Source organism: Salmo salar, chromosome 07 (genome assembly GCF_965601325.2).
Source record: "Salmo salar chromosome 07, fSalSal1, whole genome shotgun sequence".
Lineage (NCBI taxonomy): Eukaryota > Metazoa > Chordata > Actinopteri > Salmoniformes > Salmonidae > Salmo > Salmo salar.
The window spans coordinates 40,313,633-40,331,691 of NC_138297.1; the positions used below are offsets into that span (position 1 = coordinate 40,313,633).

At 40.9% G+C, this 18,059-nt stretch overlaps 1 protein-coding gene across 3 annotated transcripts in view; it reads right to left on the reverse strand.

The window, feature by feature from the left end:
- Positions 1-18,059, reverse strand: part of LOC106609114 (copine-8) — a 129,970-nt gene that overhangs the window by 70,820 nt on the left and 41,091 nt on the right. For all 3 annotated transcript variants that reach the window (XM_014207548.3, XM_014207545.3, XM_082977607.1), the window contains exon 5: positions 16,297-16,336. In XM_014207548.3, the coding sequence (XP_014063023.1) occupies positions 16,297-16,336 (40 nt within the window). The remainder of the gene's footprint in view (positions 1-16,296; positions 16,337-18,059) is intronic.

Consider the following 18,059-nt stretch of genomic DNA (forward strand, 5'->3'; position numbering starts at 1 on the left):
TATTTTCCATGACTGCATACTATTGATGGCAAAGGTGATTGGCCCACATCACAGTGACCACTCCCCCTTTTATCCTTTCACTATGGAAACTTTTACACACTGCTCACTATGTGCACATTGCTAGAATACTAGTCTAAAACGTTACCCAACAGATTATCAGCCACATTAGTCAGGTAATGGTAAATAAAGCTATGCATGACACATGCCATGTGACAAGCCAACATGTGAAGGCTGTCCAAATAACAGAAAAGGTATCCCTTAAGGTCAAACGTAATAACTCGTTCTCATGTTCTCATTGTTTGTGTTTCTCTAATGATCTTCATCCTTAAGCGGTTGTTTGCCAAACAAAGTCTAAACAGTACATTTCCCTGCAATGTGAGCAGACCGGTTTTTCGAAATTGCCAAAGCAAACACAGGAGAGAGCAAAGTCTGAAACGTGACTAAGATAAGATAGGACAGGGATAGAAATGCTATATGAATCTAGTCAATCCTAGCGATAAGAGGAACATGAGCATTTTGCTAATGGCAGGCAGAGCTTATGGTGATCATCAGGTAAGATAATGCCATGATAATGTAGGATAATGCTTTCAGTCCAGTGAGTCCAATGTAATCAATGTCATTTGAGACCATATTTAGCAATATGAGGTGGTTTAGAAAGGCAGCATCACAAATCCTGATTGGTATGGATGGTGTTCTGAAGGGTCATTCCAAAAAAACGCTCTAATTAACCTCTGGACATGCCCCCTCTACTGCCAACTCACCACACCTGAACTCACTCTAACAATCACCATTTCTCTCCTTTCCTCAGCTATAAATGCAGTTTGTTCCCATTTCCATGTGTCCTTTTGTTGTGCGTCCCTGAGTTTAAATAAGTGCCTTTTAACCTCTTATTTGTAGGGGGCAGTATTTTCACGTTCGGATGAAATACGTGCCCATATTAAACTGCCTCCTACTCAAACTCAGAAGCTAGGATATGCATATTATTAGTAGATTTGGATAGAAAACACTCTGAAGTTTCTAAAACTGTTTGAATGATGTCTGTGAGTTTAACAAAACTCATATGGCAGGTAAAAACCTGACTAAAAATCCTACCAGGAAGTGGAAATCTGATGCGTGGACTCTTTTCAAGTCATTGCCTATCGAACACACAGTGACTCAGTAATCATTGTGCACTTCCTAAGGCTTCCACTAGATATCAACAGTCTTTAGAAAGTTGTTTGAGGCGTCTACGATGAACAGAGACCGAACAAGAAGGCTGGGAAATTGGTGACCCAGGGAAGGACATCAGTTCATTGGCGCACATTCACGTGAGGAGGTAGCTGTGTTCCAAAAAGTTTTTCAAGAAACTGGAATCGTCCGGTTGTAATATTCCTGAATTTTCACGTTCTAAAGGCCCTAAAGATTGATGTTTTACAACGTTTGACATGTTTGAACGAACGTAAATAGATTTTTTTTTTTACTTTTCGTTGTGACCGCGCGCTTACATTTGGAGTAGCTGAACTGAACGCGCGAACAACAAGGAGCTATTTGGACATAAATTATGGAGTTTATCGAACAAAACAACATTTGTTGTGGACCTGGGATGCCTGGAAGTGCCTTCTGATGAAGATCATCAAAGGTAAGTGAATATTTCTAATGCTATTTAATATTTTAGACGACTCCAAAATGATGGCTATCTGTATTGCCTAGTGTATTTTTCTGAGCGCAGTACTCAGATTATTGCAAAGTGTGCTTTCCCAGTAAAGTTATTTTGAAATCTGTCAATGCGGTTGTATAAAAGAGATGTTCATCTATAATTCTTTGAATGACAGTTTAATATTTTATCAACGTTTATGACGAGTATTTTTGTAAATTGTTGTGCTGGTTCACCGGCAGTATTTGAGGGAAAATATTTTCTGAACGTCACGTGCCAATGTAAAATGCTGTTTTTAGATATAAATATGAACTTTATCAAACAAAAAATGCATGTATTGTGTAACATGATGTCCTAGGAGTGTCATCTGATGAAGATCGTCAAAGGTTAGTGCTTCATTTAGCTGTGTTTTGGGTATTTGTGATGCGTGCTAGTTGCTTGGAAATGGCTGTGTGGTTATTTGTGTCTATGTACTCTCCTAACATAATCTAATGTTTTGCTTTCGCTGTAAAGCCTTTTTGAAATCGGACAACGTGGTTCGATTCAGGAGAAGTGTATCTATAAAATGGTGTAAAATAGTCCTATGTTTGAGAAATTGAAATTATTAGATTTGTGGTTTTGAATCTGGCGCTCTGATTTTTCACTGGCTATTGTCAAACTCAGTCCCGGTTACGGGATTGTTGTCGTAAGAACGTGTTATTGGAGATTATATAATTCTAACTTTGCCAACTTCCTAGCCTGTATATACTGTATATCTAATTATTAATCTATCTATCTAGCTACACTATATATACAAAAGTACACTACATGACAAAAAGTATGTGGACACCTGCTCGTCGAACACCTCCTTTCCAAAATCATGGGCATTAATATGGATTTGGTCACCCCTTTGCTGTTAAAACCACCTTCTTTCTTCTGGGAAGACTTTCCACTAGAAGTTGGAACAGTGCTGCGGGGACTTGCTCCCATTCAGCCACAAGAGCATTAGTGAGGTCGGGCAATGGTGTTGGGTGATTAGGCAAGGCTCGCAGTCGGCGTTCCAATTCATACCATGAAACAGGAAAGGGCCTTCCCCAAACTGTTGCCACAAAGTTGGAAGCACAGAATCTAATTGGATGTTGTAGTGTTAACCTGTTATGGATAGGGGGCAGTATTTTCATGGCCGGATAAAAAACGTACCCGATTTAATCTGATTATTACTCCTGCCCAGAAACTAGAATATGCATATAATTATTAGCTTTGGATAGAAAACACTCCAAAGTTTCTAAAGCTGTTTGAATGGTGTCTGTGAGTATAACAGAACTCATTTGGCAGGCCAAAACCTGAGAAGATTCTGTACAGGAAGTACCCTGTCTGACCATTTCTTGGCCTTCTTGATTATCTCTATCTAAAACAGGGGATCTCTGCTGTTACGTGACACTTCCTACGGCTCCCATGGGCTCTCAGAAGGCGGCAAAAAGCTGAATGATATCGAGGCAGCACCTGGCTGAAAAACATTAGCGCGTTTGGATAGTGGCCGGTCACAGTACTATGAGACTCAGGCTCGTGCACGAGGGGATCCCATGCTTTTATTTTCTCTCTCTTTGTATGTAAACACGCTTTCCCGGTTCGGAATATTATCGCTTTTTTACGAGAAAAATCGCATAAAAATTGATTTTAAACAGCGGTTGACATGCTTCGAAGTACGGTAATGGAATATTTAGAATTTTTTGTCACGAAATGCGTCGTGCTCGTGACCCTTATTTACACTTCGGATAGTGTCTTGAACGCACGGACAAAACGCCGCTATTTGGATATAACTATGGATTATTTTGAACCAAAACAACATTTGTTATTGAAGTAGCAGTCCTGAGAGTGCATTCTGACGAAGAACACCAAAGGTAATCAAACTTTTCTAATAGTAAATCGGAGTTTGGTCAGGGCTAAACTTGGTGGGTGTCAAAATAGCTAGCCGTGATGGCTGGGCTATCTACTCAGAATATTGCAAAATGTGCTTTCACCGAAAAGCTATTTTAAAATCGGACATAACGAGTGCATAGAGGAGTTCTGTATCTATAATTCTTAAAATAATTGTTATGTTTTTTGTGAACGTTTATCGTGAGTAATTTAGTAAATTCACCGGAAGTTTGCTAGTTCTGAACGTCACATGCTAATGTAAAAAGCTGGTTTTTGATATAAATATGAACTTGATTGAACAAAACATGCATGTATTGTATAACATAATGTCCTAGGCGTGTCATCTGATGAAGATCATCAAAGGTTAGTGCTGCATTTAGCTGTGGTTTTGTTTTTTGTGACATTATATGCTAGCTTGAAAAATGGGTGTCTGATTATTTCTGGCTGGGTACTCTGCTGACATAATCTAATGTTTTGCTTTTTTGAAATCGGACAGTGTGGTTAGATAAAGGAGAGTCTTGTCTTTAAAATGCTGTAAAATAGTCATATGTTTGAAAAATTGAAGTTTTTGTATTTTTGAGGAATTTGTAATTCGCGCCACGCCTATCATTGGATATTGGAGCAGGTGTTCCGCTAGCGGAACGTCTAGATGTAAGAGGTTAAGATTTCCCTTCACTGGAACTAAGGGGCCTAGTCCGAACCATGAAAAACAGCCCCAGACCACAATTTCTCCTCCACCAAACTTTACAGTTGGCACTATGCATTGGGGCAGGTAGCATTCTCTTGACATCCGCCAAAATCAGATTTGTCCGTCGGACTGACAGATGGTGAAGCGTGATTCAGCACCCCAGCTGACGCTTGGAATTGCACATGGTGATCTTAGGCTTGTGCTTGGCTGCTCGGCCATGGAAACCCATTTCATGAAGCTCCCGACAAACAGTTATTGTACTGATGTTGCTTCCAGAGGCAGTATGGAACTTGGTAGTGAGTGTTGTAACCGAGGACAGACGCTTCAGCAATCGGCGGTCGATGGACATTGCATGGCTGTGTGCATGGCTGTGTGGTCAGATGATGCAGATGCTAAGCTACAGGAATGTTTTGCTTGCACAGACTGGAATATGGTCTGGGATTCATCCAATGGCATTGAGGAGTATATCACATCAGTCACTGACTTCATCAATAAGGGCATCGATGACGTTGTCCCCACAGTGACCGTACGTACATACCCCAACCAGAAACAATGGATTACAGGCAACTATCCACACTGAGCTAAATGGTAGAGCTGCCGCTTTCAATTAGCGGGACTCTAACCCGGAAGCTTAGAAGAAATCCCGCTATGCCCTCCGACGTACTATCAAACAGACAAAGCATCAATTCAAGATTAAGATCGATCCTACTACACCGGCTCTGACGCTCGTCGGATGTGGCAGGGCTTGCAAACTATTATGGACTACAAAGAGAAACCCAACAGCAGCTGCCCAGTGACACGAGCCTACCAGACAAGCTAAATGAATTCTATGCAAGCAACACTGAAGCATGCATGAGAGCACCAGCTGTTCCGGAGGACAGTGTGATCATGCTCTCCATAGCCAATGTGAGTATGACCTTTAAACATGTCAACATTAACAAGGTCACAGGGCCAGATGGATTACCAGGACGTATACACAGAGAATGCGCTGACCAACCGGAAAGTGTCTTCAACGACATTTTCAAACTGTCCCTGACAGAGTCTGTAATACCTACATGTTTCAAGCAGACCACCTGTGTTATAAAATGCCAAGGTAACCAGCCTAAATGACTACCGACACTTCTGTAGCCATGAAGTCCTTTGAAAGGCTGGTCATGGCTCACAACAACACCATAATCTCAGAAACCCTAGATCCAATTCAATTTGCATATCATCCCAACAGATCCACAGATGATGCAATCTCCATTGCACTCCACACTGCCCTTTCCCACCTGGACAAAAGGAACATCTACATGAGAATGCTGTTCAGTAACTACAGCTCGGGGCGGCAGGTAGCCAAGTGGTTAGAGCGTTGGGCCAGTAACTGAAAGGTTGCTAGATCAAATCCCCGAGCTGACAATGTAAAAATCTGTCGTTCTGCCCCTGAACAAGGCAGTTAACCCACTGTTCCTAAGCCGTCATTGTAAATAAGAATTTGTTCTTAAAACCTGTTGGGGCTAGGGGGCAGTATTGAGAATTTTGAAAAAAATATGTGCCCATTTTTAACTGCCTCCTACACCAACTCAGAAGCTAGGATATGTATATTATTAACAGATTTGGATAGAAAACACTCTGAATTTTCTAAAACTGTTTGAATGGTGTCTGTAAGTATAACAGAACTCATATGGCAGTCAAAACCCTGAGACAAATTCTGACAGGATGTGGATATCTGATGTGTTGAATTACTTTTAAGCCTATGCCATTGAAACACACAGGGATGTATTAATCATTGAGCACTTCCTACGCCATCCACTAGATGTCACCAGTCTTTACAAAGTGGTTTGAGTCTTCTACTGTGAAAACTGACCGAACAAGAGACTTGGAACGTTGGTCATAAGCGGATGGCCGATACTACTCTGGCGCGCGAGTGCATGTTTGGGTACTCTTGTTTCAATACGTTTTAAAAGAGAATGCAATCGTCCGCCTTGAATATTATTGAAGTTCTGATTGAAAAAGGCCCTAATGATTTATGCTATACAATGTTTGACATGTTTGAACGAACGTAAATATATTTTTTTCCCTCTTTGATGAAGACAAGTCCGGCGGGCGACGTTCATGTTTTTGAGTAGCCTACAGGACGCGCTAACAACACGGAGCTTTTTGGACATAAATTATGAGCTTTTTCGAACAAAACTACATTTGTTATGGACCTGGGATTCCTGGAAGTGCCTTCTGATGAAGATAATCAAAGGTAAGGGATTATTTACATAGTATTTTTGATTTTAGATGACTCCAAGATGGCGCCTAGTCTGTATCGCACAGCCTATTTTTCTGGGCGCAGTACTCAGATTATTGCAAAGTGTGATTTCCCAGTAAAGTTATTTTTAAATCTGGCAATGCGGTTGCGTTCATGAGATGTTAATCTATAATTCTTTGAATGACAATATAATATTTTACCAATGTTTTCGAATAGTAATTATTTAATTTGTTGTGCTGATTGACTGGCGGTATTGGAGGGAAAATATTTCCTCAACATCAACGCCATAGTAAAACGCTGTTTTTGGATATAAATATGAACTTGATAGAACAAAAAATGCATGTATTGTCTAACATAATGTCCTAGGAGTGTCATCTGATGAAGATTGTCAAAGGTTAGTGCATAATTTTAGCTGGTTTTCTGCTTTTGGTGACGCCTGTCTTTGCATTGACAAAACATTACACACAGCTATTTTCAATGTACTGTCCTAACATAATCTAATTTTATGCTTTCGCCGTAAAGCCTTGCGTCCCACTAGCCCATAGAGGTTAACTGACTTGCCTAGTTAAACAAATAAAACATTTTTTAAAAGCTCAGCGTTCAGCCCAGCTAAGGACCCTGGGACTAAACACCTCCCTCTGCAACTGGATCCTGGACTTCCTGACGAGCCGCCCCCAGGTTCCTTTTGACCAGGTGGGAAAGGGCAACAACACATCCGACACGTTGATCCTCAACACGGGAGCCCCTTAGGGGTGCGTGCTTATTCCCCTCCTTTACTCCCTGTTCACCCATGACTGCATGGCCAAGCACGATTCCAACACCATCAATAAGTTTGCCGACGACACAACGGTGGTAGGCCTGATCACCGACAATGACAAGACAGTGGGGTGCCAGGACAACAGCCTCTCCCTCAACGTGATCAAGACAAAGGAACTAATCGTAGACTAAAGGAAAAGGAGGGCCGAGTACGCCCCCATTCACATCAACAGGGCTGTAATGGAGCAAGTCGAGATCTTCAAGTTCCTTGGTGTCCACATCACCAACAAACTATCACGGTCCAAACACACCAAGACAGTCCTGTAGAGGGCACGACAATGCCTAATCCCCCTCAGGAAACTGAAAAGATTTGGCATGGGTCCTCAGATCCTCAAAAAGTTATTTAGCTGCACCATTGAGAGAATACGGACTGGTTGCATCATCGCCTGGTATGGCAACTGCTCGGCATCCAATCGCAAGACGCGACAGAGGGTAGTGCGTACATCCCAACACATCACTGTGGCCAAGCTTCCTGCCATCCAGGACCTCAATACCAGGCGGTGTAAGAGGAAGGCCCTAAGAATTGTCAAATTGTCCAGCCACCCTAGTCATAAACTGTTCTCTCTGCTACAACACGGCAAGTGGTACAGGAACGCCAAGTCTACGTCCAAAAGGCTCCTTAACAGCTTCTACCCCAAGCCATAAGCCATGAACAGTTAATAAAATGGCTACCCGGACAATTTGCATTGACCACCCCCTTTTTTTAACGCTGCTGCTACTCACTGTTTATTATCTATGCATATTCACTTTACCCCTACCGACATGTACATATTACCTCTACAACTAACCTGTACCCCCACACATTTACTCGGTACCAGTACCCCCTGTATGTAGCCTCGTTATTGTTATTTTATTGTGTTACTTCTATTCACTTTAGTTTAAGTCGTAAAAATATTTTCGTAACTTGCATTGTTCTTAACAGCATTGTTCATTAAGAGCTTGTAACTAAGCATTTCACGCTAAGGCCTGTTCAACTTTCCCTCAAAAAAAATACAGCACAGAGCAAATTTCAGGTCGGCTGAGCGCAACTTGAACGTTGTGAAAATTCTGTGCAACTTCCAACGTGCATTTACTGTGAACACTGAAGCTGTACCCGCTTTAAGTTACAGTTGCCAAGTAGGCTACATTCCATGAGACTTTGGAAAAAAAACATTCAGGGCTTGACAACCTGTTTATCTTCTTGTCCTTCAGACAAGGAGGTGACTGAAAATGTTGTGTTGTTTGATGCAAGAAACCCCTTTACAAAATAAAATGTTTTATTATTCCCATACCATTATTACAGAGAAACAAACAAATTATTCTACCATCTGCCTATTGGCAACTTAGATATTCAAGCCTATCTCAAAATACAACACTGCCCCTTTAAGACAAAAAAAAGCTCTTCACCTGACTTGATTTTCAAAGATGTCTAGAAATGTATACGTGTTGTGCTCTTGTAGGAAGCAATCACTCCCCTATTGCTGACTACAAATGATCTATAACTGGGCTAATAACTAACTAGCAAAGGATATGAAAAAAATGTGCACACGTGGCTACATGCAGCTCTCACTTTGATCTCAGAACAAGCGCATCTACTCACGACCGCTCATGCTGTAAACACAGTCCAGTTCAAAGTAAATGGCACAGATCCGTATATGGCAACGGTCTATTTGCATATTGGCGTACAGCAGATCGAATTATTTATGCCGCACTGGTCTGTGTGGAGTACGGGCTGAGTAATGCATGCCAATGCAATAGAATCTTACTCCGATGCGTTCTGCCTACCACAAAATCTCTTCTATAGTTTGTTTGGTTTCAGTATATTGCATTGAATGTGGCTAATATTGTGCTAATTCGATCACAAATGCCACAGTAAAGGGAAAAGTGGGGTACATAGTCATTGTCCAACAATGTATTCTACGAAATGTGTCTTCTGCATTTAACCCAACCCCTCTGAATCAGAGAGGTGCGGGGGTCGACATCCGGAAACGTTGATAGTGTTAACAAGGAAAATTCTAGAACATTGGTCACCAACCTTTACTGAGTCAAGATCACTTTGAGTCAAAATGCAAGCAGCGATCTACCGCCTAGATTTTTTTTTTACATGAAAAACGTAAGCCTTTTAAAAACAATACTGTAGCAATGAGGTTTGTGCAGTAAGCTATAGGCCCAATACATTATCACCGCATATTTGCTTTGCTTGAATTGCCCTGCCAAGGCATTGTTGTTTGGGCCATGATTTGATTAGATTTTTGAGGTAGGCTTTATGATCACACCAGTAATAGATCCGTTGTTCTATTACTTGTGAAGCACAGCTGAGTGAGCATACATTTAAATAATCTGCTTTTTAATAATTTTGGGGGGGCTGCATCTGATGGTCAGTCTCAGCGGAGAGAGAGCAGCAGACTGAGGGTCTGCCTCTTAACATCCCTCCACTCTCCCTTTCCTCCACTGACACTGACCAAAATGGGACACCGTCTTCCTGTTGATGGCAAAACTCAAGTCGCCCCTGCATTATTTATGCCTCATGCACAAATTCATGTTGTTACTCCTATGAACAGAGAAAGTGAAATATTCCCTGAAAAGACCCAAGCCGCTAATAATAACAACAACGCAAGCCTATAGATACTTTCCTACTCATTCATTACTGCTGCAGTGCTGTGTGGCAATAGGAAGAATGTGCATTTTATGGCTTATAAAAGTGTTGAATACAAAGTGTTCACAGTGCTGAGTATGAATTGAAACATAAAAACAGCATCTCTGGCGATCGACTAGAAATGCCTTGGAGAACGACAGGTCGATCGTAATCGACGGGTTGGTGACCACTGCTCTAGAAAGTTGGGTGAAGTTCATTCTCGTGTTTCTCACTGTGGGCTGATATTTCTGCAAGACAGTCCTGGGGGAGCTGCACGGCAGTTTCAGGGATATGGCGCGCAGATTAGAGGGAACATGGCACCTGTTGTATTGGGCGCATGTGAGAAATACAATTTGGTTTGATTTTGGAATGAGATGTTCGAGCAGGTGTCCACTTACTTTTGGTCATGTAATGTGTGTTGAAATTTTACGGATTGACTGACATTCATGTCTTAAAGTAATGATGGACTGTTGTTTGTTTTTGTTTATCTGAGCTGTTCTTGCCAAAATATGGACTTGATCTTTTACCAAATAGAGCTATTTTCTGTATACCAACCCTACCTTGTCACAACACAACTGATAGGCTCAAACACATTAAGGAAAGAAATTCCACAATTGAAATTTTAACCTGTTTGGGATAGGGGGCAGTATTTTCACGGCCGGATAAAAAACGTACCTGATTTAATCTGGTTACTACTCCTGCCCAGAAACTAGAATACGCATATAATTAGTAGATTCGGATAGGAAACACTCTAAAGTTTCTAAAACTGTTTGAATGGTGTCTGTGAGAATAACAGAACTCATATGGCAGGCCAAAACCTGAGAAGATTCTATACAGGAAGTGCCCTGTCTGACAATTTCTTCTCCTTCTAGGGCATCTCTATCAAAAATACAGCATCTCTGCTGTAACGTGACATTTTCTAAGGCTTTCATTAGCTCTCAGAAGGCGCCAGAAGTGGAATAAGAGCTCTCCAGTCTCTGGGCGAAAAACAGCAGGGGTTTTTGTGAGTGGTCCTTCTGAGAACAATGACAATGAGGCGCGCGTCCACGAGACGACTCCATTTTTTTCTTTCAGTGTTTGAATGAACACCATGTCGCCCGGTTGGAATATTATCGCTATTTTACGAGAAATAGCATAAAAATTTATTTTAAACAGCGTTTGACATGCTTCGAAGTACGGTAATGGAATATTTTGAAATTTTTTGTCACGAAATGCGCCGGCACGTCACCCTTCGGATAGTGACTTGAACGCACAAACAAAACGGAGCTATTTGGATATAACTTGGGATTATTTCGAACCAAAACAACATTTGTTGTTGAAGTAGAAGTCCTGGGAGTGCATTCTGACGAAGAACAGCAAAGGTAATCCAATTTTTCTTATAGTAAATCTGAGTTTGGTGAGGGCCAAACTTGGTGGGTGTCAAATTAGCTAGCCGTGATGGCCGGGCTATCTACTCAGAATATTGCAAAATGTGCTTTCACCGAAAAGCTATTTTAAAATCTGACACCGCGAATGCATAAAGGAGTTCTGTATCCATAATTCTTAAAATAATTGTTATGTTTTTTGTGAACGTTTATCGTGAGTAATTTAGTAAATTCACCGGAAGTTTCGGTGGGTATGCTAGTTCTGAACATCACATGCTAATGTAAAAAGCTGGTTTTTGATATAAATATTAACTTGATTGAACAAAACATGCATGTATTGTTTAACCTCTCTAGGGTATGTGGGACGAAATCGTCCCACCTACTCAACAGCCAGTGGAATCCCATGGCGCGTTATTCAAATACCTTAGAAATGCTATTACTTCAATTTCTCAAACATATGACTATTTTACACCATTTTAAAGACAAGACTCTCGTTAACCTGTTAGGGCTAGGGGGCAGTATTGACACGGCTGGATAAAAAATGTACCCGATTTAATCTGGTTACCACTCCTACCCAGTAACTAGAATATGCATATACTTATTACATATGGATAGAAAACACCCTAAAGTTTCTAAAACTGTTTGAATGGTGTCTGTGAGTATAACAGAACTCAAATGGCAGGTCAAAACCTGAGAGATTCCTTTACAGGAAGTGGCCTGTCTGACCATTTCTGGAACTTCTTTGCCATCTCTATCTTTTACTAAGGATCTCTGCTCTAACGTGACACTTCCTACGTCGTCCATAGGCACTCAGAGCCCGGGAAAAACCTGAATGTCGTCATCCCAGCCCCAGGCTGAAACACATTATCGCCTTTCTCAAGTGGCCGATCAAGGGACTCTGGGCTTAGGCGCGTGACCTGACCGCCCCCGTCTTTGTGATTTTTTCCTCTGTTTGCCGAAAAGGAGATTCCCGGTCGGAATATTATCGCTTTTCTATGAGAAAAATTGCATAAAAATTGATTTTAAACAGCGGTTGACATGCTTCGAAGTACGGTAATGGAATATTTAGAATTTTTTTGTCACGAATTGCGCCATGCGCGCGACCCTTCTTTACCATTTCGGATAGTGTCTGGAACGCACGAACAAAACGCCGCTATTCGGATATAACGATGGATTATTTTGGACCAAACCAACATTTGTTATTGAAGTAGCAGTCCTGGGAGTGCATTCTGACGAAGACAACAAAAGGTAATCAAACTTTTATAATAGTAAATATGATTATGGTGAGTGCTAAACTTGCCGGGTGTCTAAATAGCTAGTCCGTGATGCCTGGGCTATGTACTTAGAATATTGCAAAATGTGCTTTCACCAAAAAGCTATTTTAAAATCGGACATATCGAGTGCATAGAGGAGGTCTGTATCTATAATTCTTAAAATAATTGTTATGCTTTTTGTGAACGTTTATCGTGAGTAATTTAGTAAAATGTTAGCGAATTCCCCGGAAGTTTGCGGGGGGTATGCTAGTTCTGAACGTCACATGCTAATGTAAAAAGCTGGTTTTTGATATAAATATGAACTTGATTGAACAAAACATGCATGTATTGTATAACATAATGTCCTAGGGTTGTCATCTGATGAAGATCATCAAAGGTTAGTGTTGCATTTAGCTGACTTCTGGGTTTTTGTGACATTATATGCTAGCTTGAAAAATGGGTGTCTGATTATTTCTGGCTTGGTACTCTGCTGACATAATCTAATGTTTTGCTTTCGTTGTAAAGCCTTTTTGAAATCGGACAGTGTGGTTAGATTAACGAGAGTCTTGTCTTTAAATAGCTGTAAAATAGTCATATATTTGAGAAATTGAAGTAATAGGATTTTTAAGGTTTTGAAAATCGCGCCACAGGCTTCAAGTGGCTGTTACGTAGGTGGGACGAATTCGTCCCGCCTAGCCCATAGAGGTTAATCTAACCACACTGTCCGATTTCAAAAAGGCTTTACAACGAAAGCAAAACATTAGATTATGTCAGCAGAGTACCCAGCCAGAAATAATCAGACACCCATTTTTCAAGCTAGCATATAATGTCACATAAACCCAACCACAGCTAAATGCAGCACTAACCTTTGATGATCTTCATCAGATGACAATCCTAGGACATTATGTTATACAATACATGCATGTTTTGTTCAATCAAGTTCATATTTATATCAAAAACCAGCTATTTACATTAGCATGTGACGTTCAGAACTAGCATTCCCACCGAACACTTCCGGTGAATTTACTAAATTACTCACGATAAACGTTCACAAAAAACATAACAATTATTTTAAGAATTATAGATACAGAACTCCTTTATGCAATCGCTATGTCCGATTTTAAAATAGCTTTTCGGCAAAAGCACATTTTGCAATATTCTGAGTAGATAGCCCAGCCATCATGGCTAGCTATTTTGAACCCCACCAAGTTTGGCCCTCACCAAACTCCGATTTACTATTAGAAAGATTTGATTACCTTTGCTGTTCTTCGTCAGAATGCACTCCCAGGACTTCTATTTCAATAACAAATGTTGTTTTGGTTCAAAATAATCCATAGTTATGTTCAAATATCCTCTGTTTTGTTCGTGCGTTCAAGACACTATCCGAAGGGTGACGCGCCCGATGCGTTTCGTGACAAAAAAATTCGAAATATTCCATTACCGTACTTCGAAGCATGTCAACCGCTGTTTAAAATCAATTTTTATGCGATTTTTCTCGTAAAATAGCGATAATATTCCGACCGGGAAACCCTGTTTCCGTTCAAAGACGGAAAAATAAAAACATGGTGTCACCTCGTGCACGTGCCCCAGTCTCATTGTTCTGTGATCGACCACTATCCAAATGCGCTACTGTTTTTCAGCCAGGGGCTCCAAAGGCATCATTCACCGGTTTGCCGCCTTCTGAGAGCCTATGAGAGCCGTAGGAAGTGTCACGTTACAGCAGAGATCCTCAGTTTTCAATAAAGAGAGTGTAGAAGCCCAAGAAATGGTCAGAGACAGCACTTCCTGTAAGGAATCTTCTCAGGTTTTTGCCTGCCATATGAGTTCTGTTATACTCACAGACACCATTCAAAAAGTTTTAGAAACTTTAGGGTGTTTTCTATCCAAAGCCAATAATTATATGCATATTCTAGTTTCTGGGCAGTAGTAATAACCAGATTAAATCGGGTACGTTTTTTATCCGGCCGTGCAAATACTGCCCCCTATCCCCAACAGGATAACATAATGTCCTAGGAGTGTCATCTGATGAAGATCATCAAAGATTAGTGCTGCATTTAGCTGTGGTTTTGGTTTTTGTAACATATATGCTTGCTTTGAAAATGGCTGTGTGATTATTTTTGGGAGGGTACTCTCCTGACATAATCTAATGTTTTGCTTTCGTTGTAAAGCCTTTTTGAAAACGGACAATGTGGTTAGATAAAGGAGAGTCTTGTCTTTAAAATGGTGTAAAATAGTCATATGTTTGAGAAATTAAAGTTTTTGCATTTTTGAGGTATTTGCAATTCGCGCCACTCTATACCATTGGATATTGGTGAGGCGTTCCGCTAGCGGAACGTCTGTCCCTAACAGGTTTTAACAAGGCACACATGTTAATTGAAATGCATTCCAGGTGACTACCTCATGAAGCTGGTTGAGAGAATGCCAAGAGTGTGATTTGTTTAACACTTATTTGGTTACTACATGATAGCATGTGCTATTTCATAGTTTTGATGTCTTCACTATTATTCTACAATGTAGAAAATAGTAAAAAATAAATAAAAAACCTTCAATGAGTAGGTGTGTCCAAACATTTTACTGGTACTGTATCACACACACACACACACACACACACACACACACACACACACACACACACACACACACACGGAAAGTGTTCAGACCCCTTGACTTTTTCCACATTTTGTCACGTTACAGCCTTATTTTAAAATGGATTAAATAGATTTTTTCCCCCCACATAAATCGAAACACAATACCCCATAATGGCAATTGTATTAAAAATAAAAAACGTAAATATCACATTTACATAAGTAAACAGACCCTCTACCCAATACTTGTTGAAGCACCTTTGGCAGCGATTACAGCCTCGAGTCTTCTTGTGTATGACGCTACAAGCTTGGCACACCTGTTTTTGGGAAGTTTCTCCCATTCTTCTCTGCAGATCCTCTCAAGCTCTATCAGGTTGGATGTTGAGCGTCAGGTGTGTTAGAGTTGTGCTGGTACGAAAGCCTGCACACATGCGGCCCTTGCTCTAGGACTATTTCCATTCAACTTATTTTAATTCAGTCACTGAACAGGTGTCCAAGGCGAAAGTACAGAACTCAAACTCCTTGGGGGGAGCTAGCAGACAGAGATACATTTGTGGAATAGAGTGGTGCGCAGAAGAGAGAAAGGGACCACATGAATGAGCAATTCCCAGAGCGTGTGACAGGCACAGATGGGGTCCTTGTGGTAAGACTGCAGTGGGTAATATGCATCTCTTATTCTAGATTTTATAAGAACAGATAAGATCAAAATAGATCCCATCGGAACGTGTGTGTGTGTGTGTGTGTGTGCCTGCCTACCTGCCTGTCTGCCTGTGTCTGCCTATCTAAATGTAAATACAATAATAGAATTTTAAAGAAGAATCAGGGTTCATTGTGTGTCAACAAAGACAGACTGATGGCATTGTTACATGAAATTACTGTTATCTGTGTGTTTTTATTCACAGCGATGACAATAGACTGGCAAGGGGTAGGGAGGGTAGAGAACACACAGCGCATCACATGGAACTGAGAGCGGGCGAGAGCGAGTGCATGAGTGCACAGTTATGCTAAAACACACTGGCTACCCAGGGAAGGTAACCCCACTATGAAACACTAAACCCAGTCATTACAGAACAGAGATGAACTACTGTAGTAAGGGGGTGCTAATGACAATAGGATGAACCCCCAAAGCGCACATGCACTCGCGCACACGTACTCTCGCACACACACACACACACACACACACACACACACACACGGAAAGAGACACTTACATGTTTTGACAGATTGGCGCTCTTTGAGTCGACATCGTACCTGGAGAAGAGAAGAGAAACACACTGTTAGAGGGGCATGGAGATGACAGCACTACGGCTGGGAGCAGCAGGTGATTTACAGAAGGGGACACTCAGTTAGACCGCTCCGTAAATGTATAAAGCAATGATGTCACGCAGAGTATCATTAAGTCTTCTTGTGCTTTTCAATCATTTTAGTATCCTGAAATGTCAAAGTGGAGGACTCCCTGGGTGTTTAAAACCTCTTTGGGCTAGGGGACAGTATTTTCACATCCGGATGAAAAGCGTGCCCAAAGTAAACTGCCTGCTACTCAGGCCCAGAAGCTAGGATATGCATATTAGTAGTAGATTTGGATATAAAACACTCTGAAGTTTCTAAAACTGTTTGAATAATGTCTGTGAGTATAACAGAACTGATTTGGCAGGCGAAACCCCGAGCACAGTCCATCCAGGGGAAAAAATGTTTTGAGCTCAATCTGTTTTCCATTAGTTTTCTATGGCAATCCCTTTTTAATAGAAATATGCTTGCAGTTCCTATGGCTTCCACTAGATGTCAACAGTCTTTAGAAATTGGTTGATGTTTTTCCTTTAAGAAATGAAGAAGTAGCCCTTTCCTTTCTGAGTGTTAAGCCAAGTGTACTGTTTGTTTGGTGCGCACGACCTGGAACTCGCTCCACTTTCATTTTATCTGCTATTGAACACAGTATATTCCGTCTTAAATTTTATCGATTATTTACGTTTTAAAATACCTAAAGTTGGATTAGGAAAGTTGTTTGAAATGTTTGGACAAAGTTTACAGGTAACTTATTAGATACTTTGTAGGCATGTTGGGCGAGTTGGAACCGGTGTTTTTCTGAATCAAACGAACCAAATAAATGGACATTTTGAAGATATAAAAAAGCAATTTATCGAACAAAAGGACCATTTGTGATGTTTATGGGACATTTTGGAGTGCCAACAGAAGAAGATCTTCAAAGGTAAGGCATGAATTATATCGTTATTTCTGACTTTTGTGTAGCACCTGCCTGGTTGAAATCTGATTTTCATGTGTTGGTATGCTGGGCGCTGTCCTCAGATAATCGCATGGTCTGCTTTCGCCGTAAAGCCTTTTTGAAATCTGACACTGTGGCTGGATTAACAAGAAGTTAATCTTTAAACCGATGTATACCACTTGTATGCTTTATGAATTCTTATGAGTGTTTTTGAATTTGGTGCGTTGCAATTTCACTGGGTGTTGTCAAATCGATCCCACTAACGGGATTGGCGCACGAAGGGATCCATAAGAAGTAAAGTGTTTGTGCGCTTGTGTTTGTATTCTTGTACCAATGCGGGTGTCTGTGTGAGCCAGTTTGGAAAGGGGGGTTCTTGTCCAACAGGGCTGCAATCAGCTGCAGATTCAGGAACCAATTCAAAGTAATTTCACAGTCCAGGTCATTTTACACAGCTACTAAAAATAGACGTCTATTTTTTAGGTAATATTTGAAAGCAATTTTATGGAGACTGAGCCTCACGTAGCTGTGAGAAAAGCAGTGGTACAAAGACCCACTATTGTAGCCCCTGTGGTTTTTCTGACAGTGAGAACCATTACATTCAATCGAAACAAACTACCAAGGAGAAAGGACCACTGCTTGTCAGGCCCTGGTTAAAGCTACAGTCCGCAATGTTTCCCCTATATGCTAAATCATGGCCACCACCGCACCAGAGAAATCTAAATGCGATTTTATTTATTTTAAAATCATTTTGGG